This window comes from Pituophis catenifer, unplaced genomic scaffold (genome assembly GCF_029215685.1).
Source record: "Pituophis catenifer annectens isolate HBS135680 unplaced genomic scaffold, rPitCat1.0.hap2 SCAF_7, whole genome shotgun sequence".
Classification (NCBI taxonomy): Eukaryota; Metazoa; Chordata; class Lepidosauria; order Squamata; family Colubridae; genus Pituophis; species Pituophis catenifer.
Window position 1 is genome coordinate 54,630,328 of NW_027256887.1, and position 25,727 is coordinate 54,656,054.

At 36.5% G+C, this 25,727-nt stretch overlaps 2 protein-coding genes across 4 annotated transcripts in view; one reads left to right on the top strand and one right to left on the bottom strand.

Moving 5' to 3' along the window:
• Positions 1-12,955, bottom strand: part of FGD6 (FYVE, RhoGEF and PH domain containing 6) — a 55,267-nt gene extending 42,312 nt beyond the window's left edge. The window contains exon 1 of the mRNA XM_070946677.1: positions 12,778-12,955. Within this exon, the coding sequence (XP_070802778.1) occupies positions 12,778-12,790 (13 nt within the window). The 5' untranslated portion in view covers positions 12,791-12,955. The remainder of the gene's footprint in view (positions 1-12,777) is intronic.
• A 290-nt stretch (positions 12,956-13,245) lies between these two features.
• The window catches only part of VEZT (vezatin, adherens junctions transmembrane protein), a 47,104-nt gene continuing 34,622 nt past the window's right edge, over positions 13,246-25,727 (top strand). For 2 of the 3 annotated variants that reach the window (XM_070946641.1, XM_070946642.1), the window contains exons 1-2: positions 13,246-13,346; positions 21,569-21,703. In XM_070946641.1, the coding sequence (XP_070802742.1) occupies positions 13,311-13,346; positions 21,569-21,703 (171 nt within the window). In that variant the 5' untranslated portion in view covers positions 13,246-13,310. The remainder of the gene's footprint in view (positions 13,347-21,568; positions 21,704-25,727) is intronic. The other variant, XM_070946643.1, reaches the window with a different exon arrangement.

Genomic DNA, 25,727 nt, shown 5'->3' on the forward strand with positions numbered 1-25,727 from the left:
TGATAGATGACATTATTTAATTAAAAGAACTCAGAATGCGCCAACCTTTCAAAATCAAAGTGTATGGATAGAAGCTATCTCAAGTAACTTGGTCTCACATGCCATGAAGGGTTTTATAGATAACAATCAGCACCTGCAATTGTACACAGAAGCAAATTAGCAACCAATGCAATTCATGAAGCAGGACTATAATACCCATATCAAGGCATGCCCATTACTGCTCATGCCATTGCATTTTGGACCATTGACGTTTTTAGGTTGTCTTCAAGGGCAGCCTCCTATAAAGTGTGTTACAATAGTCAAGCTGGGTAGTGACTACAGCATGGGTACTCTAAAGGGCCCACAATAAAAAAAAAAAAAGTTGGAACTTCAGATGAAGTTGTCCAAAGGCCTTCCTGACCACAGCCGTCACCTGTTCTTCAAGTAGGAGCTGCCTGTCCAGGAAGACCCTTAGATTGTGCACCAACTTTGAAGGGGAAGTATTACCTCATCCAATACCAAAGATGGAATACCGGTATACCCAGATCTGGATAATCCAATCATCCACAACCACTCGGCCTTGGTAGGATTGAGTCAGAGATGGTTCCTCCCTATTCAAACCTGCACAGCTTCCAGGCCCTGGGATAGAATTTTGCCACCCTCACTTAGCCAGTCCAGATTTGAAAGATATAATTGGGTATCATCAGCATACTGATGACACCAAAGCCAAACTGGTAGATGGCCTCCCCTAGTGATTTCATATAGAAGTTGTTGTGGGAGGGGGAAGAGGGCATGACTTTATGGCACTCCACACAGGAGGGTGCTGGGGAGCAATCCTTTGCTCCTCCCCCTCCAATCAAGCACTGACTGGAATTGACTCAGCATTATACCTTGACTATATTTATTTCTTCCACTAAAACACTTACATAAACATTCCTATCAAGACAACAAAATCATGATTCCTAGCCCACAAACATTTGAAATTGTCTGCCTCACCTTGACCTGGAAAAAAAAGTACCAATTGAACAACTGAATTAAGGCAAATCTGTAGTTTCTGACTTTAACCTCTTTGCCCTGAAAAGTAAGGAGCTCATCAGGAGCATGCACCAACAAGTAAAATAGTTCTGACGCCCTGAGGAATGAGAGAAGATAAAAAAACAAAACAGGAATGTAATAACTTCAAAGAGAATTGTCTGGGGTTTGTTTTCTTTATGTGGGAAACAGGAAGTGAAATGAATCTATTTTAGAATAATATTATATACTTTAGAAATCTGTAAATAAAGTTTCAGTCTTGCTCTTCATTTGTTTGTAAATTCTCATCCATCATAGATGATATGGCTATTTGCAAACCTACTCTAAGAGACCCTATGCAAATTCTAAATCAATATAATAAATTGAGAACAGAAAACAGCCTGTTTTCCATACAACTTTGCCAATAACTCTTGGCCACTTACACACTAGACAATTTAAGGTAAATTCCCCTCCCCAATCCTTTAAAGGAATCCTGTTCCCCAACACTGATAGGTCACCTTATATTGAGAATCTCTATGAAGATTTGTTATCAACCTAAAATCCCTTCACATACAATGATTGTGGAATCAGAGGACAGCATAACTAATGGTGTATTAGAGCTATTAGGAATGAGCTCATTTAAAACACAATGGCCATCCTATACTATATCCCAAATTTGATATTAAGAAAAATGCTGGACACCATTCTGAATATTTATATATTTTTGCAAAGAACATGTAAGCCTCCTCACCCAAAAGTATTGCCAATTTTCTTTTTTCATTAAAAAGGGTACAAAATAAGTTGGAATAAGTCTAAAAAACACATTTTTCTCTTCAAAACAGAATCTCCTTCCCTATTTACAACAGACGCTTGTCCTGAACAACTAGAGACAAACATAATTTAAAAAAATAAAGCGAGATTCTCTCCACACTGAGATGAAGGCCTTCTCCACTACCACATGCACTGATCACCAGTTGGCTTCCAGGCATAGTTCAAATGTTAAGTACAGTTAATATATAAAAGTTCTTTATAGCATAAGGCCTGGTTATCTGAAGGTTGTGTCTGTCTCAAATACTTCCATCTTGTATCAGGCTGAATGGGCATGCTCCAGGCTCCAGCAATTAAACAATGTCTAGCGGGACTCAGGAATCACTCCTTTTCTGTCACAATACCACCATCTGGAACTGTATCCTCATAGAGAGCTATATGGTTCCCACTGTGACAAGTTCTTGAAAATCTGGCTGGTTCTGCAGAGCCTGGGTTATGGAGAATGTCAAGGCCCTTCTGGATTTTACCTGTTAGTAGCCATTTTATTTTGAGACATAGTGTTATTTTCCCTTTTTTTTTTTTTTTACTATTGTAATGTTATGCATCACACAGTCTTATGGAGTTTGGTGGCTTTATAATTTAATAAATATCATTACACACTGATCATATTGTTATCCTTCCTGTATCTTAAGTAGGACTGAGACAAAGATTAATGTTCTACATTATTCTAGCAGTTGAAAATATTGGAAATGAGCCATATAAAACAAAGGTGATTTTATATAAATGGTATACCAGTCACCCCTCATGCCTGGAAAATGAACAACCATATTTAACTAATGAAAATATATAAGGATACCCTTGTGTTTCTAACATCTAATGTACATTCTTGAGATCTATGCTCCAAGCTCTTTGTTCAGATGCAAATGGAAATCTCTGATTAGAGCAGGGGTGAAATGCTCCCGGTTCGGACCAGCTCGGGTGAGTAGGTAGCGATGGCAGCGGGCAGTTCGGAGAACCGGTAGCAAAAATCCCTGCCCCCACCCCCACGCCCAGCTGAGCTGCTCTATCATCAGAGGCTTTTTTTCTTTTAAATGCCTCTTGACGAGCCAAGCTCTGACGATCCCAGCTGAGTTGCCGGCTAATCAGGCAACTCAGCTTGGATCGTCAGAGCCATTTAAAAGAAAAAAAGTTTTTTCTTTTAAATGGCTCTGACGATCCAAGCTCTGACGATACCAGCTGAGTTGCCTGACAATCCAAGCTCTGACGATCCCTCTAAAAACCCTTGGCGATCAGGCAACTCAGCTGGGATCGTCAGAGCCTTTTGAAAGCATTTGTTTACATGGTTTTACATGTAAAAAATGGTTTTAAAAGTAAAAAAAAATTGGCCATGCCCACCCAGTCACATTACCCACCACTACCAAGCCACGCCCACAGAACCGGTAGTAACAAATTTTATATTTCACCACTGGATTAGAGCCTAGATAAGTCTCCATGGAGGTCCATTTGAGGCTGTACTAGATAAAGTACTGGCTCAAACAAATATGTAGGGTGAACACTTTAGCGCACTTTATATTTATAGCCAGATAAATTTTTCCACGGAAAAATCAAACTTTATCTTATCTGATTCACTGTGAGTTTACCCTCGGTCTTTATCTATGCTATACCTGGACAAAACCTGGAGCATTTTAAGCAGAAAACTGTAGATCTCAATGTGCAAAAGGATAGATCTAACACTGTACACCTTTGCTATAATAAATTCATGTTTATGTCTTTTACCAACCTTATCTATCCTTGTGCCAACAGAACTTACACTGGCTCACCTACATGGCTCACCCTCAATTTTATTGAAAGAGAGATTTACAAATCCCTCACCAAGAATATTTATAATTAGTGAGTAGTCAGTTGGTAAGCAGACCAACATATGTCACAAATATAGAAATAGCAATAGTACTTAGATTTATATACCGTTTCATAGTGCTTTACAGCCCTCTCTAAGCAGTTTACAGAGTCAGCATATTGCCCCCAACAATCTGGGTCCTCATTTTACCCACCTCGGAAGGATGGAAGACGGAGTCAAACTTGAGCCAGTGAGATTCGATCTGCTGAACTGCAGCTAGCAGTCAGCTGAAGTAGCCTGCAGTGCTGCACTCTAACCACTGCGCCACCTCGGATCCATATGCTATACTCCTACGATGTCCTATCATTCTTCAGAGATGGTCTCCTCTCTAATGATAAATTATTTGGTCTGTATACTTCTATTGCAGTTCCCCCAAAATAAACTTGTCCAAAGTTTATATTGTAGAAACTAGTTGTCAGAAGTTGTTAAATCTCAACACAATTTATGTTTGGCTGTGAATGGAGTTTTCAGGGTTTATAACTCCGATTAGTTTTTAAAAAACACTTTGAAAGTCAAGGTTGAAACTCTTTCCCGCTGGATGAACGTATCTTTTCTTTTTATGTACACTGAGAGCACATGCTCCAAAGACAAATTCTTTGTGTGTCCAATCACACTTGGCCAATAAAGAATTGAATTGAATTGAATTGAATTGAATTGAATTGAATTGAATTCTATTCTATTCTATTCTATTCTATTCTATTCTATTCTATTCTATTCTATTCCCATCATCCACAAATAGCCACCAAATATTCAACATATCAAAACCTTCAAGGATATGGAAGATTTTCAGGTCTCCATGTGCTAATATATTTTTCTTACACACCTGTAACTGACTTACTGGTATCAATTTTTTTTCTAAAATGAACAGCCAAATCTGAGAAAATATGTTAATTTCAGAACATTTCAAACAACAAAGTATTATCACATCCACTCCCACTTCTATTTTATGACTCCCTGATTTACATCATACTTACACATTACTTGCTTAATCATTATCTCTTACTAAGCATATGTACCACAAGTGGCTGTTTCATACAATATGCTAAGTTCTCGCCTATATTGAAGAAACCAAATTGCTAAAAATACATGAAACAGGCCATAGCATAACTAATTGTGATATGCAAGCTCAGCTAATATATGAATTTGCCAATTGGTTTGTTTCATTTCTCTAAAGATTGTAATTCAGTTTAAGGAACCCGTGACCTACCAGATGTTGTTGAACTACAAATCCTAACAGCTTACCATACACAATTGGCAAAGAGTATTTTCTTCTACACTATTTTCCGTCATATTTGATTTTTAATGCACTAGCTATGTCTAACAAGTGATTTCAATTTGGCCATAAAGGAAGTTTCAAAAATTGTTGTTAGGCTTTCGGTATGTTAAAAATCAAAATTCCACCTTTCTATAGAAAGCTGCATGCATAAACTGATATTATATCCTCCAGCTGGCAACTGAAGATTCCTTCTTTCTTCTGAAGACTAAAGTATCTAGGGTATTGAGCAAATCTGAAGACAATGAATGATCTCCAATTTTAAATATCAGTGTCATTTTCCTTAATGTTCAGGACAAACAAGTTCTGTCATAATAATCACTCACCATCTTTTTAACTTCCAAGCTTATTCTTTCCTAATCATAAAACACTGATGTAAATAATGTACCTTATAACAATTTAAGAAACAACACTAATGGACCACAGACCTATTTGTAGATAGTTCTTTCAGATAACTTTCCAATTTAACCAATAATGCACAGTGTTGGGAAGAGTTGGATTCATTAATATTTCATAATGGAATGCTCATAAGATTACTTTAGAGTAATCACTATCTCTCAGTTCAAATTACCCCAGAAAACTGTAGTGAGAATAAGGACAGACCTTCATATATACCACCTCAAACACCTTTCAGAAGAAAGCTGGAATGTAACTTTAACAAGAAAAATTATCCTATTCAGATTTATCATTTTAGCCTCTGTACAGGTTTTACAGAATACATACATTTAAAGCAGTGATGAAATCTGAACCAGTTTACTACTGGTTCGCTGGCTGCGCATGCACAGTGCGCACCACGCATGCCAAAAGGAGGCATGGATTAAGTAGAACAGCGCAGGGGGTGGCGCGCGATCGGTTTTTTTTACTTTTAAAAACTGAATAGGTTGTAAAAAAATGCTTTTAAAAGTAAAAAAGGCTCTGACGATCATGCGGCTCAGCTAGGATTGTCAGAGCTTTTTAAATTTTTTTTTAAAAGCGGCAAGCAGGCGACCAGGCAATTGGGTGGGCATGGCTGGGGGGAGGGGGCAGGGATTTTTGCTACCGGTTCTCCAAACCACCCACCGCTATTGCTACCAGATCGGGTCTGAACCAGGAACATTTCACTCCTGATTTAAAGTCTAAAAAAACCCAAGTCTCTTAGTAGCTGAGAGCAAGAGAATACAATTAATTCAGAAGCTTTTATACTCTTCCTAGGTTTATCCACTTTATAGAAACTTAAGCAGTAACACCCACACATAAGAAACCAACAAGACTATAGGCCAGTGATGGTTAACCTTTTCTGGACCGAGTGCCCAAAGCGTGCATGCGCGACCCCCCCAAAATGCAATGCGTGCGTGTGCCCTGTGCACGAGCCCAGCTCCCCACAGATGTGCCCCCTGCACATGTCCCTCCCTGCACATGCATGTGCGTCCCACGCGCATGCATGGCAGAGACCCGACAACCAGGTGGCCAATGGGAGGTGCGCATGCATGCGTGGCAGAGCTGAACTGGGGTGACGGCTCATGTGCCCACAGAGAGGGCTTTGCGTGCCACCTGTGGGACGTGTGCCATAGGTTTACCATCACGGCTATAGGCTCTTTCATTCAGGAGTTATACAGCACTTTATATTCAAAAGCAAAGAAGTGTTCTGGGATATGTGGTGGTTTAATTATAGCGTCTGTCTACAATTCCTTACACCAGACACATATTTTCCTGATATCACACGGTAACTGCAGAAAGGAGATTCTTGAAAAAAAATAAGTTATTTCTAAATAAACCTGTCACATAAAATAGTCTTTGCCTTTATATCTACTTTCAAAGATAAACAAACCCTCCTTTCTCTAGATTTGTCACATATTATATTATCTGGATTGTATACGCTCTGATGCAAGATAGATTCTGTCAGTGACCACCAGATATTATGGACAATTGGTTTATCAATCCACATGTAACCTTTAAAACTAAATTTAGATAATTTTTTCTACAATACCCAAAACTGAAAGCCTGCTATCTTTTCTGCAAATAATCATAACTACGCTGAAGCTGATGACTAAAAATTTCCTACTTTATTCTAACCATTTTTATGTATGCATTCAAAATGAAAATTTGCATACTTAGAAATTATAGCTTAATATTTCCATTGTCTCAAGTTCTATTTTCAATAAATATTTATTCTCTCAATCTTACCCTATGTCATGTCCATTACACCAAGTTGGGTTCTATAAATTAAGGTGAAGAGTTATCAGTGATCTCATAAAAGAATATTTTTCACAGGAAAGTCCCCAAATTGTTTCACAGCTACATACAGTTCTAATTAACGCAGGACTCCCTTATTGTTCAATTTACCTCAGGTTGAAACTTGCCTTTTAATTTTCATAATCAAGTATACATCCTACAAAAGGTTTTATCAAGTATGAATCACAGCCAGTGGCGTTTAGCAATCCATTTCTCCTTCAAAATGCTTCAGACTTCTTTGCTCAATCATGATAGTAAATAATCTGTCAGTGGTAGTTTCAAATGTAAAACTATCTGTAAAATCTGAGAATAAAAGCAGTTTCTTACATACAAAGGCAATTTCAACAAATACTTCCCTAGCCTTTTGCCAGTGAAGGCATTCTTTAAGCTTCGTTATAAAATATCTCCTTTTATTTAGTTATAAGTTTATTTTCTTTCTTAATTTCTTATTTAAATGTTTCCTTACCACTGCTCTCCCATAATAGCTATTAGCATTATGCACAACAAAAATACACAATTCTTCTTCCAGTTTGATGCAAACTTTAAAATATATATATTGATGCTGTTTGTATGATGGCTGTGATATCTTTCAGGTGCTTGAAAGTATAAACATAAAAGGAAATGATTCACAAAATCCCAGTAGATGTTCTTTAGAACTTTAAGGGAGGGAGAAAGGAAGAAAAGGTAAATAGTTACCATGTAATTTTTTAGAAAATGACCAAAATATATTCAAAACCCAAAGGAATATAAATTAAATGAATAATTTAAAAAGGACAAACAATCTTGAATGCCTTTCTGAGAAGAAAAATGGGTTTAAATTAAATAAGTGTTGAAACCTATCTCAATACTGGAATACTTCAGCACTAATATTTATTCTAAACAGAACATTTATTGAGTTTCAGGTTGGAAAAAACCCTCCACTGGTTCATTCAAACATCACCATTGCTAAAACTAACTGCCATTTTCAAAAAATAAACAAATCCTTTCAGCTGACTCTGCAAATCCTAGAAAATGTATGGTTAACCTAGAGCCAAAGCTAACAGGAATTAACACTAACTTAACACAATCTGAAAAGAAATAGAAATTCTATATACATCAACATTATAAGAGTGCTTTATGCAACGTCTACAAGAATTAAGCCAACTGCATTTAACTGAGTTTTCTTCCAATTTACTGCATCTGCAAATAGTCATATGGGTTATAGTGCTCAACCAAGAGTAGCTTTTTAAAAAAGGAAATTTGGATAGACTTTTAATGTTCTCTCTTCATAATCATGTCTTTTGCCTCTCAATGAACAGTCATAGTCTAGAAGATGTCAACAATCTTCAAAAAGAGCGCTGAAACAACACTTTTCTTCAATGAATAAGAATTAAAAGTAGGAGCAGATGTTAACTCATATGCTCTTGCTATGTCAATGTTACCTCTGCCTAGCTTTCAAACAACTTTAAAATCAAGAACTGGAGCTGATTTGCTAGCCCAGAACAATGCTAGTTTTACCTTGATCGACTTCTCTACTCTTTCTACCAGGAGCCGTGATGGGACAGTGGTTAGAATGCAGTATTTCAGGCTAATTCTGCTCACTACAAGTGTTTGATCCTGACCTGCTCAAGATTGATTCAACCTTCCATCCTTCCAAGGTTTGTATCTGATTTTCCCCATTGATTTTGTTTGTTGGAAGGCAGCTGGGAAGGTCACAAATGGTGATCATATGACTCTGGAATGCTACAATCATCATAAATAAATTCCAAATGTCAACCACACATATTTTGATCATATGACCATAGGTATGCTGTGATGGTTGTAAGTGCAAGTATCGATTATCAGTTTTCCACTGTTATTGTAACTTCAAAAGGTCAGTAAGCCAATGCTTGCAAACTGAGAACTACCTGCATTTATAAAAAAAATAGCTGTTTAGTAGCATTTCTTTTTTACTTCGATCTATCACCAATATTGTTTTAGGAAAATATGTAACATTACTGAAAGCAAAAAAACCTCTTTCTATAATTCATATGGCAGTTATGAATCTGTAAAAAAATAAATAGAAATGAAGAAACTTAACAATACTCTAAAATAAACCTACAGACAACTATGCAATAACTATAAGGCAAGGAATAAAAGGAAGAGATATGGGCTTTATCAAACATTACAATTACAAATTAGTCTTTTATAGTTATGCTTTACTATTTTAAAAGTCAGTTCTGTATTGCTTCTTCAAAGCCACCTCAAACGAGCTAATCTATGTTTTATTACCATGCTTTGATTCAATGAAGAATTTATTTTAAATATTATTCATATAGACAAAACATGACTATTAAGCTAGGGAACATTAAATGAAAATTGATGAATCTGAAAAAATAACTAAAACCATTAACACATTTTTTTAAAAAGTATGGCTTTTCTTTAGTTTTCTAAATTGACAATTATCAGGGAAGCTAAATCATGAGTATTGGTCTGTTCAAACAAAGTATTATTCATGAATGTTTCGAGTCTTATTTTAACTCGATGGGGTATGTATTCGTAATCCATTTTCCTGAAAATTCAAAGTCCAATAATTAAAGTCAATGGGCAGACATTACTAACAAACTGAATGCTTTCAAATACAAGGCAGAATCAAAATTTTATCAGAAACTGGATTGACCTATCAGGACCCAGAAAACAAAAAGCCACTTCTGATAATCTCCAAATCAGTTTCATTAGAGCAGCCTACCTTAGCAGGAAGGGTAGCTGATGTTTTTACCATAATTTTTTTCAAGATATCAAATTATTTGTAGTAAATTTATCAATTTATTGCAAATCATTAGATATCTTGAAAGAAATTCAGATCTACCGGTAATGCCTTAGCCATCCTGATCTTGATTAAGGTAGGTTATATACTTAAAAAGTAAGAAATGTCATAATGAAAGTTGCATTAAATAATAAGGCACCTAAAGCAAAATAGCACTAAGAAATATTTACCATTAATGGTAAATGTATGTATTCAACATTGAATCTCACACAAGTGTAGTTCTCAAAAAAAAAGTAGCAACTAGACCTAATGATAGTTTACAAAGTCCAGAGCTCACCCAGAATATAAACTATGTGTCAGCGTCACCAAATGGATAACAGATAAGAATTTGAGCTTTAGTGCTATACTGACTTAATCCTACAGACAACAATCACTATCAAAAATCTAGTGGTGCTTTCAGTATGCATTTAAATTCCAAAGGCCCATAAATTTCTAGACTACCATGTTTATATTGATTCTATGACTTTTCCATGCCACTTTTCATGTCTGCCATAACAGTATGTGCTCATTCCTAATATAGAAATATTTATTCCTGAGTAGAAAAAAAGGAGACTGCATAATCACACAATTCTGGTTAGTTCATACAAAAATGAGTTAATAAATACTAATGTACAACTTTATATACTAATAAAATACAGCATACAAGCACAAGAAGTGTATATACATGTTTATAGAAACAGACTAAAATAGCTGCATCCAGATAAACCATCTCCTGTTTCATTTCTTCATCATACTAGAACAACATGGAGGTAATTATAGATACATATACATATACACACTTTATGATGAAGTTGCTTAACAACTATTTTTAATCCAATTGTTTGCTTCACTGCCAGTGAAAATACAGTATGTTTTCCAGTAAAGCACTATTATTCAGAGCACTTTAGTACTGACAGCTCCTATGTCAAACCCAGAGAAAAAAATATCACAATTACTGCCATACTATATATTTTATTAGGCCAGTATCTTCAATTCTATATACATTTATAAAAAAATAATGAAATCCAAAAAGTTAACTTCAAGAAGAAAATTGTAAATTCAATTATTTGCAATTATGATGCAAACAAAAGATTGGCCAAAAGTGTCTAAAATGAAACTTTCTATCATAATTATATGTCTACCAGTGCCTGATTTTCTGATTAAGTTCAATTTTACATGCTCTCAAGAAATAGCTGTTTTCACAACACAGTGATCATAAACTAATTTAGTGGGCTGTTTGTTAAAATATCCTATTTAAATGTAATTGGGTAGTCTGCTGTGGTATTTAGTGTGTCAAGAGAAGGCACCCTTTAAGCTCCACTGATTTACTTTTGAATAAACATGTATATGATTGTTCTATAAGTAAATTATTAAGTAATCTTCAGGTCATCACCAGGTTTTTTTTAAAAAACACTTTAATTTACTCTCAAAATAGACTATTTAAAAACACATTGCAGACCATTTAATGTATGAATTCCCACATTTGAAACAGAAATAATATATGTTTTCTCTGACAAGAGCAATGGCATTCACATGAAAGTAAGAGATAGCAAAAACCATGCTAATGACTTAGGCAGAGATAAGAAAACAATTATAAACAATTATATTTTTGGATTGGCACAGCAAAGTTTAAATCAGAAAGCTCTTACTATGGTATTTCAAATCAATTCCTGAACTCTTATTTGTAATTAACAGCTTTAGAGTTACTTTCATATTCACTATTCAAAATGTCAACAAAAAATATTAATATCAAAATGCCCTTAACAATTGCCTCAACATACTAGTGTAACTTTTCAACAAAGGATCTCTTAAATCCTTTGCTTTACATATCTGCACAAAATACAACTACATACAAGACTGATCTAAATTCTTAGACTTAAAACACAAATCCTATAATTTTTTTAAAAAATGTTTTAATCCTTAAGTCTTCTTGCCTGGAAAAAGTGAAAAGACTTTTTTTCCATACAGTACTTCCCGGGTCTATTTAAGGTGATCTCCGCACACCCAAAAAGGGTGGGAAAAGGAAAAGAAAAAGAAAACAGAGAGCAAAAATGGATTCTTTTCCAACTACAGAAGGCAGGAAATTGGGGTTGTGTTTATTCCAGCTTTCCTCCAGATGTGTTAGCCCTACGGGTCTCATCAATCCCGGCAACAAGGAAGGAAAGTGTAATTCAGCCGAAAGATCGTTCTCCCAACTGATAAGATAGCGAGGAAAAAATAAATAAACTTTATTAGACAATATTGAACAGTTCAGGAAGAGTTACTTTTTCACTCTCTGCTGTCGCTCAGAAGAACACGCACAAGGAAAACTTCATAACACAGATTTCACAAACAGACGAGAACAAGGGCTGAGAAATAAAGTAAATGTGGAGGGCATGCAAGTCCTGGAGACCTTTTCTTTCGAGGGCAGTTGATCTTCCCCGCTTCTCCCTCATTCAGGAAAGATAAGAAAACAAAGAACTCTGGGGTCCTTGGTGCTCCCTGAGTTTGGTTGTTTTCTTGCAGACGTTTCATTACTCAAACTAGGCAACTAACTAGGTAAGTAGCACCTATGAAGTTACGTAGTTTGGGTAATGAAACAAAGAACTCAGAACTGAAGACAAACGGCAGACAAGGAAAAGAGTTGCACGAGGAGTTTCTCACAAGTAGACCCTTAAGCCACCTCCCATCTCTGTTGGAGCTTTAAGGAACAGGGGCAAGGAATGGAGAGGACTTCTGAGGAGGAGAAGCCATTTCCTCCTATTATATCCCTCTCGCTTCACCTGGCTGAGGGGCATTTTTAAAATCTGCACTTTGACCTGCCACATCTGTCGCGGTGGCGGTCGCCAGAAAAGTTCCCAGGTCTTTTTTACTTCGCGTCGAGCACTCACTCACCCGCTGAACTCATGGTGCCTCCCTTCCATGCGCTTTGCCTCGCTCCGCTCCTTCTCCCTCTTTAAAGCATAACAACCCCTCTCACAGTGGCTGCATAGAAGGGTAAAGTCCACCGAAAACCGCAGCCCGTCGCTCCGGTGCCCGTATAACATTCCCGCAGCGAAGAGAGGAAGACTGACGGACCGAACGAACCAGCTCTGACTGTCTTTGCAGTGTAAAAGCGAAGTTCCCTGATTTACCCCGCGCGACTTGCAAGACAGCGACCCCTGCAGGCCAGATGCCATCAACGCAGGCTCCCCCCCCCCCCCGCCGCCGCCGCTTCTTTAGACCTCCTCGGCCCGTTCAATCTGCGCAGCAACACCACAGATTCTTCTCCTCCCCTTCTTCCCGCAGTGGCTATTGGGTAGCCGTAGTTGTTGGGCCGCCGCGGTGGGGCTTTGTGGTGGGGTGGGGGCGGGGGGATTATAACGCCGGCCTCGGCGGACTCGCTTTCCCATGGTGCCTGAGGAGAGGGGAACGGATGGCGGAGAAGGATGACACCGGAGTTTGACGACGAAGTGGTGTTTGAGGTGCGTAGCGTAGCAAAAGGGGCCGGTGGAGAGGTTTTGGGTGCCTGTTGGTACAGATGGAGAGGGTATTTTTTTTCTCTCTCTCAAGCTGCCGTTGGCGAAACAAGGTGGAACGGGCGCCTGGCGAGGACAGGTGGAGTTCTTTGCAGGGCCCGAGGAGGAGAAGGAGGGGAGGAAGGAGGAGGAGGATTTCCCAGGGCGGTTGAATCCAGTCGTGTCTCTGGTCTTCAAACCTCGCCTCCGAAGGGAAGGAACGGTGCTATTAATGGAGTTGGAGAAGTTTGGTGTGAACCAAAGTGTGACTAGTAGATTATTCATGTCTAGTTCGAAGTACGTCCCACTGAATACATTACGAACTTACCATCGCAACCTAAGAATAATTGGAGGAAAGGTTTCACGCCAGATCTCCCAGAAATAAAGCGTATTTGCAGCGAGGTAATACTACTTGCTTTCAGCAAAAACAGTATCCTCTGGAAGCATAAGTGCTAAGCATTTTATTATGACACATTTTAGTGGGCTGGTCTTTCTTCAAGATGTATGAATTACCACGTTAATACCCCTTTGTTTATTTGTATAAAACTTTGTTTATTATCTACTATCTGGGACTCAAGAGGATTTGCAATCTGGAACCAAAATAACACAACAAACATGCAACTACATTAACAAAAACTAACGATATTAATTGGTTTCCTAGAAAACATTAGGGGACTCTTTAGCCTGATCTACCCAAATCCAATCAATGGGATAGAAGTGATAGAATTGATAAAAACAAAGATGATTATTTGAATTACTTTTTTTTTAATTTGATTTATATGCCACCCTTCTCTGGAGACTCAGGGCGTCTTACAATGCATTAAGCAATAGTCTTCATATTTTTGTATATTTATACAAAGTCAGCTTATTGCCCCCACAATCCGGGTACTCATTTTACCTACCTTAGAAAGGATGGAAGGCTGAGTCAACATTGAGCCTGGTGAGATTTGAATTTGCAGTAATTGCAGACAGCTGATGTTAATAACAGTGCTTTAGTCTGCTGCGCCACCAATTTATAAACGTTAGTTTATAAATTCTAATCTCTGTATATAAAAGCTTTCTATTATATTCTATATGAGACTGTTGATTTGGAAAAATGTTAGTAATAAGGCCAAAAGTTTTTCTACTGTTGTCTCCCACATTCCCTTTATAATAAGGCTCACTAGAAGAATATAACTGAATTCTGCTTTGGAAATATTACCAATTTTAAACTGCATGTGAAGAAAATAAATCAAAAATTTTAAACATCACCTCTGTATTAGTATTCATGCAACAAGTACTATATAAGTATGTAATCAGTTTTGATATATACTAATGCTGCAGAAGCTAGATTGACTTTAAGTTATTAATGAGATGATCCCTTTCTCAATGTTACAATTCAAAATACATAATGCAAAGAAAGGAGAGGGCTGTATTACAGTATAGTGATCAGCTGCAATAAAAATAAGGTAGTTTAACAGAGTGGCTGCTGGCTGGACTACAGTTGGATGAAGCACAAGTCTGCAGCATGTTAAAATGGCTGCTGTTAAGTAGTTTATGATAATGAATGTAGCTTAAGGCATAAGTAATGCATTACATTATTATATATTTATTATTTTGATAATGGTATTTATACAGTATTGATTAGAAACAGTACTAATGTTTAGCTAACTTAGACCTTTAAGGAGAAAGTGTTAACTATGATTTGAAATGTGGATGTAAGAGAATGTTTAAATTTTGCATCCAAAGCTAAATATAGTGTTAATAAACAATTGCAAATCACATCAAATTATTTTTGTACAATATATTTTCTGTCTTAAACTGAATAAGGTATCCACTGTACAGTATAGTTACTTAGCTTTCTGCTTTGCTCTTCCCATATTCATGAAAAAAGTAGCCATAAGGAAGGCATTGGAGATTTTTAATGTCAGTTTGAACGGTTTATAGATTTAACAAGCCATCATTATGATTTTATAGTACTATTCAGATATTAAACTATTAGTAATCTATATTGAGTTTTTAAAAAGTGCATTGTGTATTTGTACAGCCCAAATATCCAGAGGACCTAGCTGCCTACTATGGGAACTTACATAGGTCTGCATATCCAATTACAATTGCTTAGTTTCATTCTGGAAAAAACTTATCTGATAAGAATATCTCCCTCAGAAGATATAGTTGCAGCATCCAAAACAGAATATGAAAGTAGACTATAGTTAACTAAAAAATGGAGAAGAGAATTATTGAGGATGAGAGCAAAAATGTGCAAGCTTCAAACGATCCCTACTGACATGTAGAATAAAAAGCAAAATACATTTGATGGTTTTTCAAACCATTCTCAGTGTTATAGGATTTTTTCTAACATGCATATTTTTTCTTTTTGAAGAATACCATTGCTAGGATTGTTGCTTATAACATTGCTAATAAACAGATCTTCAATGTATATATACTCAAGATTTCGAGGTTATACATTTTATGCTGTGATATAATTTATTGGGTATTTTTCTTGGTATGTTTATTATCCCAATTACTATAGTATTTTAACTGGGTTTTATGCTTCTGATTAGTGTTAACACAGAAAATTATGTGTAAAATTAGCAAATTAGATTTATGCAAACTACCTGTCAAGGTTCACACCAACTGATAGTAAATCATAATTCTCCAAACCTTATTCAGCATTCACCTTCATTGCAGAAGACTCTCAGATACAATTTGGCTAGGTTAGAATATTCTAATCCTTTCCTCCTGCCCTTTTGAGTGAATGAATATTCTGGCAGGTCTCTTAATGGACTTGAGAGGCAATTGAGATAAGTTTCTGTAATGATTCTCTCTTGTCTAGTAACCAGTTGCTCTTTGTGAGTTTCAACCCTAATACTTTTCCTATTTTCTCTTTCCTTCCATCTATGGGTCTGGATATTTCTGGTAATGGGTAGCTGGAGGTACTGTGCCACCTCTTCCATTTTCATTTCTCCTTTGTCTGGAGCTGGAAAAATTTACCCCCTCTCAGTCCCTCCATTTTATGGCACAGAAGGGGATGTTTCTATCTCTTAATTCCTCAGAATTAAAAACTTCTGGCTGGTCCAAAGACCTTGATTGCCACTTAGATAATTTGGACTTATAAAGGTGTTACAAATGGAACTGTTAAAGGAGATGTGGTACTTGAATGTCATCTGCTATATCTCAAGTATATTCAGGTTCTGGGTAATTTTTACAGTGGATCAAGTATTCAAAGCTACCCATCCTGTGTTGACAGTAAAAATGCCTTCTACACTGAATTATTTTCCCCTGCCCATTTGAATGGAAGATTGTGTTTCAGGACCAGGAGAACAGTGAAGAACTGGATATATTTTAATTTGTGCTGTTAGAGAGAGGAGTGCAATAAACTGGACATTCAGCTTTGTAGTCAGTTGAGTAGAAAACTGAAATCCAGTACAAAGATGATCCCCAACAATAATCAGGGAGAGTCTTTCTGATATGAAGTCAGAAGAAGAATTGTAGAAGTCCTTGGCATGATTTGGTTGATCTTTAAGGAGGCACAGAGAAACCTGATAATTCTTAGACAAAACAAATTCTCTGAAAGAAGAAAAGGCTTGGAACCGTTTATCAAAAAGTACAGGTGGCAATCATAGTTGGCCTGAAATGACTTCATCCAAGTGGAGAATGAACTGAGTTATTATATAACAAACTCACCCATAGAGAAAGGATCATGCCCATTGTCTTGCTGCTAGATTACAATGAAGCAGTGAATGTATTGTTCTGAATTTGCATTTGTCCTCCTTGCTTCAACATTTGACAATGGGTGATGGGTAGAGGACAACTAAAGCTGTACATTCAGTTGTGGAAATACAGCTTTTCAATCTTCCATGAAGATTGGATTGGCCAAATTGTGATTTTGGAAAATTTGCTCAATGACCAATAAGCTGTTTCAGAAGCATAGGAGAAAGCAGAACAGACCATCTGCCAACAAAATAGCATTGTGAAGGTCAGAGGTAATGACCAAGAAAAACGTCCCAAGGGAAGAGGATAGAGCAGTCCAGATAGCTTGCTGGTGAGAAATTGGCATGAAAAAAGCATGACAAGAAAAAGATACAGGCCTTGACATTTCTAATGCAAGGCTGCCAAAAGTCTCCCCCCTTTCCCCCCCCATGGGTCATTTTGATTTATCCCCAAGGCTGCAGTCACAGAGCTGATGGGCAAGCAAGGTCTAGGCTTTCTCCTTTCCAAATACATCAGCCTCCTCTGTGTAGTAGGTGGCAGGCAAACTTGAAAGTTATACTTGCAGACAAGTGGTAAATGATGGAAATGTGATTTCCAGCAGACTTAGTTTGCATTCTAGACAATCAAAAGTGTTTTCATTGTGGCATCAATGAATATGTGGATTCTGAAGCCCTGTGGCTGTTCCAACAACAGGATTGCAACATATGGGGACCCTCAGTTATGATACAGTTTGTCCCACGTGCCGGGATAGTTGGTTCATAATCTGTTTTAAATTCTAATATTGGAGCAATATATTGCCAACATCATAAATATTTATTTATATTTGACTTTATATGGCTATCTCTCTTGATAACTAACTTGAGGTCTGCAGCTTAGTTAAATTTTTGGTCTCTTGTGATGCTAATGGAAGGAAATAATAGATACCTGAGAAGCTAGTTCCTATCTCAGTCCTTATCACCCCCATTTATGACTCCAGTCAGGACAATCACGTAATTGAAATGCTTAGGTCTTTAGAATAGAACATGGTTTGTGACAATATTTATTATACTTTGTGTATGTTTTCAACATTTGTATGATTTGTTCATTTGTTGAAGATAATTTTAAATGCCAAGATAATTTCTTGGAGCATAGTTATTAAGCAGTTGTGAGGGGAGATAAGTGTGTTTTTTGTTCTTGAAATCTTGTATTTAGTTATTGTGTTGACTCTGAAAATGAGATTTTGAATGTTTTTTCAGGTGAATCTTATGAGAAAGGCTCTTATATAAAAACAACAGAACTTGTAACATAGATAGAAAAAGGTTGATATTTAGAACTGCCTAGATCATATATATGTTTCCGGCAATGTGTGAAAAGCTGACATTGTATAGAATGCTTAGGACAGTGATGGTTAACCTTTTTGGCACTGAGTGCAGAAACTGGAGCACACGCAAATGCGTGCATGCATGCACTGGAGCACCGAAACCTGGAAGAGAGTGGCTGGCCAGTGCGCATGTGCGCGGTGGTCAGCTGCCCTTCCAGGTTCCATCATGTGCATGCCCGCCTGACAGCTGGTCCAGTGCGCATGCTCACCGGATTCTCTTCCGGATGCTGCTCTCTTCTGGATTCCGGAGCGTGCATGCGACGGAGCAGCTGACGATGGTGCATGTGCCCACAGAAAGGGCTCTGCGTGCCACCTCTGACATGTGTGCCACAGGTTGGCCATCACAGGCCTAGGAGATCTATAGAATGTGTGACATTTTAGACAAAATATGAATGTCTGTGTTATTTTAATATACTATATACTTTCCCTAAGCATTGTAGATAATACTTAGGCATTATGCAGAATGGCAAGATCTATTCAGGCAAAGTAATGAAAAGAGTCATGAAATGAAAATTCGTGAAAAGAGTTTCTAACCCTTTCTTGAAAAGACATATATGAAAATGAAAGAAGAAATGCAAAATAAAAGATTTTTTTACAAAAAAAAGGATTGACCTACTTGTTGCAACAAGGAAGGCTAAAATGGCATTTTAGCAGGAGTATTTTACACTTTGCTGGTTTGCCTTTCGGCATAGCACAGAATGCCTGGGAAATGTGTGAATTGTTAAGCATTTTATACTTGGATACTTCCCGATTTTTGGCATTTTACAGGTTTCCTAGGCATTCTATAAAAGGCTTCATTTCACACATTGATGGTAACATATACATGTCCAGTGTCTCTCTCCCATACTTATCTGAAATGAGATTTGAGTAATTTGCTAGCTGATAAGTAAACCAAGATGATTATGCTCCAAGAACGTATGACTAAGTCTTTTAAATAGAATTGCTTGGCAAGATCTGCAAAAGATTTTATTGACGTGCATCATTTCGTTTAAGCATCAGCTTTCTAAAAGCCTTTCATATCTTATCAGCTGATGCTGGGTTCCTCCTATTGCACAGGAACAGAAGAAACATCTTAGTGAGCTGCTTCTGGCTGCTTGTGCTTCGATGCCACAAAAATGTACTTGGATGAAAGTATAGGTGCAGTTTCTCTGATTTATACTTCAGATTTTCTGCTCCAGTCACCCTGGAGAGACAAGTAGAAAGAAATGGGGAGGTGGAAGAAATTCTCTCGGATGCCCTGGAAGTATATTTAAGAGAAAGGTGGAATCATATTTTCCAGGAGACAAGATTCATTTTGCCTGTAAGTCTTGTGGACATGTGTTTTAGCATAAACTTTCAGCTGCATTTATTTTAGCAATTAAAATATGTCTCACAAGACAGGTGAAGGTAATTCTTGAAGAGTGTTGTTTAACTTCTAACTTTTGATCCATCTTTACTATGGCTTTAAACAAGGATAATGGGCTTTTAATATGTAGCAGTTTGTAAATTTATGCAATTAAGCATTAATAAAAAGGTTAGGTATGCAGGAGATAAATTAGGGTGGAGTAGGGAGGACCTAATGGAGAAAGTCTTAGTCATTTCCTTTACCTTGCATCAGCAGAAATGTTCTTGGTATGCCTTAATTAGAGGCAGTTATGATAATGCATTTGATAGTTGTTCGTGTTTATATCTTAGTTGCAAATTAATTTTTTTAAAAAATAAGTATTTTTTTATGGAATGCATTCAATATGTTAAATAAAGCGATATTATGTGGAAAAAGCAATAGTAAACTTTATGATGTTTTTCTTTAAATGCCTTTTTCATAATCTTTTGTGTGCTTATTCTTTCCTACCTGCTAACTTTTATTTTTGCATTGTAGTTGAATGATTATTTCAGTTTATTTTGGAAGCATTTAGTCTTTATTCATGGTATTATAATATAGCATAGCAAACCTAAAACAAAAGAACAATTGGCTACAGCATCATACTGTAAAAATATTTTATAGCTTTTTATCTTGCATATTTAATGACTATTCCATTGTTAGACTAATTCAGTGAAGTATAATATGAAATGCTAACTGAGGGCTTTGGCAGTTATGCATTATCCTGTTGCCATGATGAAATATATGAAAGGCAATAACTAATATGAAAATTAAGTATATGTTGTATGGTGTATGTACTTTTAATATCAACTAAATAGTAGCTAGAAAATGCTAGTAGCTAAAAAAATGGATTATGGGAATGAACTCGGGGAAAGGACGGATAAGATGCTGCCTGGGACACAGATAAGAGAACATGAGCCCCCAATAGTTGTAATGGTCAGAGAAAAAAAAATTAGGAAGGACCTGCCCTAATGGATCAAGTAGTTAAATGTGGCAGTGGGAAATTTTGTACTTTCAGACTTGCAAGATTCTATTTATGTAGCTTTACAATAAAGTAGATTTAACTCATCTAGTCATGTTTGATTTCCCAGACAGGCTGATAAAGTCATAAATGTCCTGCCTAATTTTTTCACCTCTCTTTTGTACTTAAGAAAGCCTTTCCAAAGTTCTATGCACTTCTCAATCTCATCAGAGGAACTCCTCCTTCCAGGAATAGGTCTACAGGTAAGTCCTCAACTTATGACCCTTCAAAAGTTATAACTGGTCCACTGCAGCATTCCCACAGTCACATCATCAAAATTCAGACACTTGGCAATCATAATATATTTGCAACAGTTGCAGCATCCCAGGGTCATGTGACTGCCGTTTGAGACCTTTCCAGGGGCTTCCAACAAATAAAGTCATAGGGGAAACTGGATTCCCTTAATATCCACCTGGGTCGCTCAGTGATTTTGGGGAAAAAGTCATAAAACTGGATGCAACTCAAAAACTACATTGCTTAGTGATGGATGTTCCAGTCCTAATTGTGGTCATAAGTTGCGGACTACCTGTAGTTCCAATAAAGAACAGGGTTTCTTATACTTAACCTGGATTCCCTTTATGTTTTTGCAGTTGGCTTTTAAAGTAGCCAGTGTCATTTCTTGATATTTTTGTTTCCGAGATGCATTGTTTTCATCTAATGTTTTGTAATATTTCAGTAAACTATAATAATTATTTCCAGCTCTTCTTTATAAACAAGCTACTTATTTCTTTTCTTTTTTTTAATTTTTATTTTAGAATTCACCACTTTATCAGTACTTACAGGATCTGGGGCATACTGATTTTGAAATATGCTCACCATTGTTGCAGAAGTCAGAAGAATGCACATCCAAAGAGGGACCAAAAGATATGGATGTAAGTGTTATTCAGGAGGTAGGTAGGTAGTGTTATACACTATATAATCTGCTGTGAAAATTTTGATAACAGGTATCTGTTTAAAAATGTGTTATCTTTGGACTTCCTGCGGTGACGTCAGCGTGTAAGGAGCGAGGGGAACGAGGCTCCGTCCCCGAAGCTTCAATTTTCTTGATTGGAAGCCGTCTTTGGCACTATCGACCACGGAGAGGTCGACAGAAAAAGGAGGACTCTCTAGGACCTCGGGGGCGACAGCAATCACCCTGAAGGTTCAGAGGAAACCCTCCTAATTCCAGCCAGGAAAAAAACCAGCCATTTGGCTGGCCGGAGCGCTGTCAACCGATAAGTGTGGAAGCGAAGATTCAAGAGAAACATCGGTAAAGACTAAGTAGATTGAGATATAAAGGTATAATCATAAGGACCTAAATACACTGGCGAGAATAGGACTCCAAAAAGCGGCGGCAAGATCGTCAAGCAAGCGGCGAGAGACAGTGATTGGAGCGAAGCTCAATACACACAATGACAACGCAGATCTGACAGGCGAAAGGAACGAGTGACAGACAAAGAGGATTATAAGTAAGCGGTGGATTATAACCTTAAAATAACACAATTTGACTTAACAGAGGAAAAAAGGATTATTTAAGAGAAAGATTGTAGAAAGTAAACCTAAAGAACTGAGACTTTTTTAAGACCGTTGTGAGCCGAAGGAAACCAACTGAACAGTAGCGAATGGCGGACTGAGGATTTGGAGAAGGGAACTTTCACTTTGTATCCAGCGACAATAGTAAATTCAACTACATACACGAGACGTGTAGTGAGACATTAGATACATTGACGCTGTTGCCAAAGGAGATACAACCTGCTACACAGGAATATTGGAACAATTGATTTACTTGATTTACTTATGGATTTAATAGAGGATATTGAAACAGAACTGGGACAGCTGAGTGAAAAGAGGGCGAACTGAAGAACGAAGGAAGAAGGAAAGGAGAAGGAAGCAACCCCAATTGGTTTGAGAGTGATATACTTGAGAACTTTAAATATTAAACTACTAAATTTCATCTATTTTAAAACTTACTTAACTTTGCTTAAAGAATATTAATATCCAATTTGAAATTATTATAATACATAATAAGGAATTGATTTAACATTACTATTATTATTATTATTATTATTATTTTCTCTTATTGTCTTACTATTTCCTACCCTATTGAAACAACTATATAGATTGCAAAATAATATATTGATTAAGTGGAATTATATTGCATATTGACTAGAAAGTTAGATATTAATATAGACATTGCATAGAGATTGTTATAGATATCATTAAGGAATAATAATTGTAATAATTAATATAGGTAGCATATATTGGTAACGGTGATACAACTCAATAGAATACTTTAGATGATTTATAGAGAACTTTAATCCCATTGATCTATTATAGAAAGGTTATATAGAGATTGTTTAATTTTAAAGTGAATTTAAGTATTGTGATTATTTAGTATTAGAGTATTAATTGCATTATACTGTTTAGGGATAAGAATAGAAGAATGAATTGTTAAAATATTGTTTTTTCTCCCTAACCCCTTCGAATTAATTATCCTGATCCTTATATAACGATATTTCACCCACCCCCAATTAATTAGTATATGAAAATTTGGGGAAAATTAATACAAAAGACAACGATGGCAACATCTTCACTAACAATAACTAAATCAGGGAAAAAATTAACAACAAACCCAATACCTACACAATCTTCACCCGCACAACAAAAAACTATAGACACGATGTTAACGACAGACAAAGAAAAAGCTGCTAGTGCACACAGCATACAGAATATACAGTCTATACTAGCTATGATTCAGGAGGGGATGAACAAAACCCAAGAAACAATTGCAAATAACCACGAAGAAACAAAAAAGAACCATGAGGAATTGAAATCAGAAGTAGGACAAATAAATGATAATATTAAAAAAATGGACGATAAGATTGAGAGAATACAACAAAACATAGTTAAAAACGAAGAACGAATCCAAAACATGGAAGCCAAAATGATTCTAACGGAGAAAAAGATGGACAATATCGAACAAAATCAAATGGAGTCAACTAGAGAACTCGAAGAGTCAATTACCCATTTAGAATTAGAAAAAGCATCATTCTTCTTACGATTTCAAAATATTGCAGAAACAAAAGGAGAAGATCTAAGAGACCTGATGACAGATATATTAGTAGAGGCTACCCAAAAGGAAAAAACCGAAATTAGTAGGGAAATTGACGAAATATATAGAGTCCATACGAACTATGCTCGTAGGAACAAACTACCTAAAGAAATACATGTTAGATTCGCACGTAAAACTGTAAAAGAAGAGATCTACATGTCCATGAGAGAGGGAAAACCCTGCTACCAAGGGAAAGAAATAATAACCTTAAAACAAGTTCCAAGAAGAATAAGAGAATACAGAAAAAACTACAACTTTTTGACAACCCTACTGATTCAACACAAAATAATGTTCCGCTGGCTGGTGCCAGAGGGAATCTTAATATCCTGGGACGACAAAAAATATAAAATCGATACGATAGAGAAGGCACAAGAATTCTTTGATACTCACTTTATAATAGAAGAGGAACAGGAAACTAGACGTGATTCAGATAATGTAAACCAGGAATACCCCACGGGGGAAACAAAAAAAGGGAAGGAAGAGAAGGAGCCTAGGGAAAGGGAGAAGATGGAGAGAGAAGGGGCTAGGGAGAAAACGCATATGGTAACAAGAAACACAAGTAAACTTAAACTAATAAAGAAAAACTAAAGGAAATGGGACGAGAGTTGAAATTAATCTCAATTAATATAAACGGCCTTAATCTACCAACCAAAAGAACACACACTTTCAGAAAACTTCAAAAATTAGACATAGATATTATCAACCTACAAGAAGTACATATCAAAAAACAACATCAACAGTTACTAGAAAACAGAAAACTTGGAACACTATTCACCTCACTATCAGATCAAAAAAAAAGAGGTATCGCAGTATACATTAAAAGCCACATCCAGGCAAAACAAATCTACACAGATGAAGATGGCAGGATACTAATGATAGATATTAAGATGGAGACCCGAAATATGTTATTGATATCAATATATGCCCCGAATGGGAGCCAAAAAGAATACTTTAAAAAGATACACGATAAAATTAAAGAATTAGACTACGAACATCTATGTATAATAGGGGACTATAATGCAATCGTTGATATGGAATATGACTACCAAAGTAATAAAAAAAATAACTCTAGGAAAAAGACACTACCTGATTCTTTTAAGGACATGACTCAAGAGTTACAATTGAAAGATGCCTGGAGAGAACTGAATAAAACTAAAAAACAGTATACTTATTATTCAAACCCCCATCAGTCCTGGTCCAGACTAGACATGGCCTGGATGACCGCAGAATTAAGAGAAAATATAAAAGAAATTGAAATCACACCGAATATATGGGCGGACCATAGTCCTATAACAATAGTCTGGAAAGGCCAACCAAAAAGGGGACGATGGATGATGGATAGAGAGATCATTAAAGATAAAGAATACATAGAGATGATAAAGAAAGAGATGGAGATATTTTTCCAAATAAATAACAGGGAACAAACATCATTGCAAGTCCTATGGGACACTACAAAGGCATATATAAGAGGATTAACAATCTCATTTAAGGCGAAGAAAAACAGAGAGAAACAGCAAAGAAGAAACGATTTATTGACGGAGCTCAGAAAACAGGAAGCAGAATTACAGAACAGACCTGACAAGAAAGAGATCAAGGGGAAAATAAATCTCATCAAACATGAAATAAATTTAATAACAACAACAGAAATAGCTAGGAAAATCAAAATGGCAAAACAAAACCAATTTGAATTCGCAAATAAAACAGGACGTTGGTTGGCTTATAAACTAAAGAAAGAAAAGGAAAAAAAAATAATACACCAACTACAAGACGAACAAGGGCAATTACAGCACATGGACGAAGAAAAAAAGCGAATCGTAAGAAAT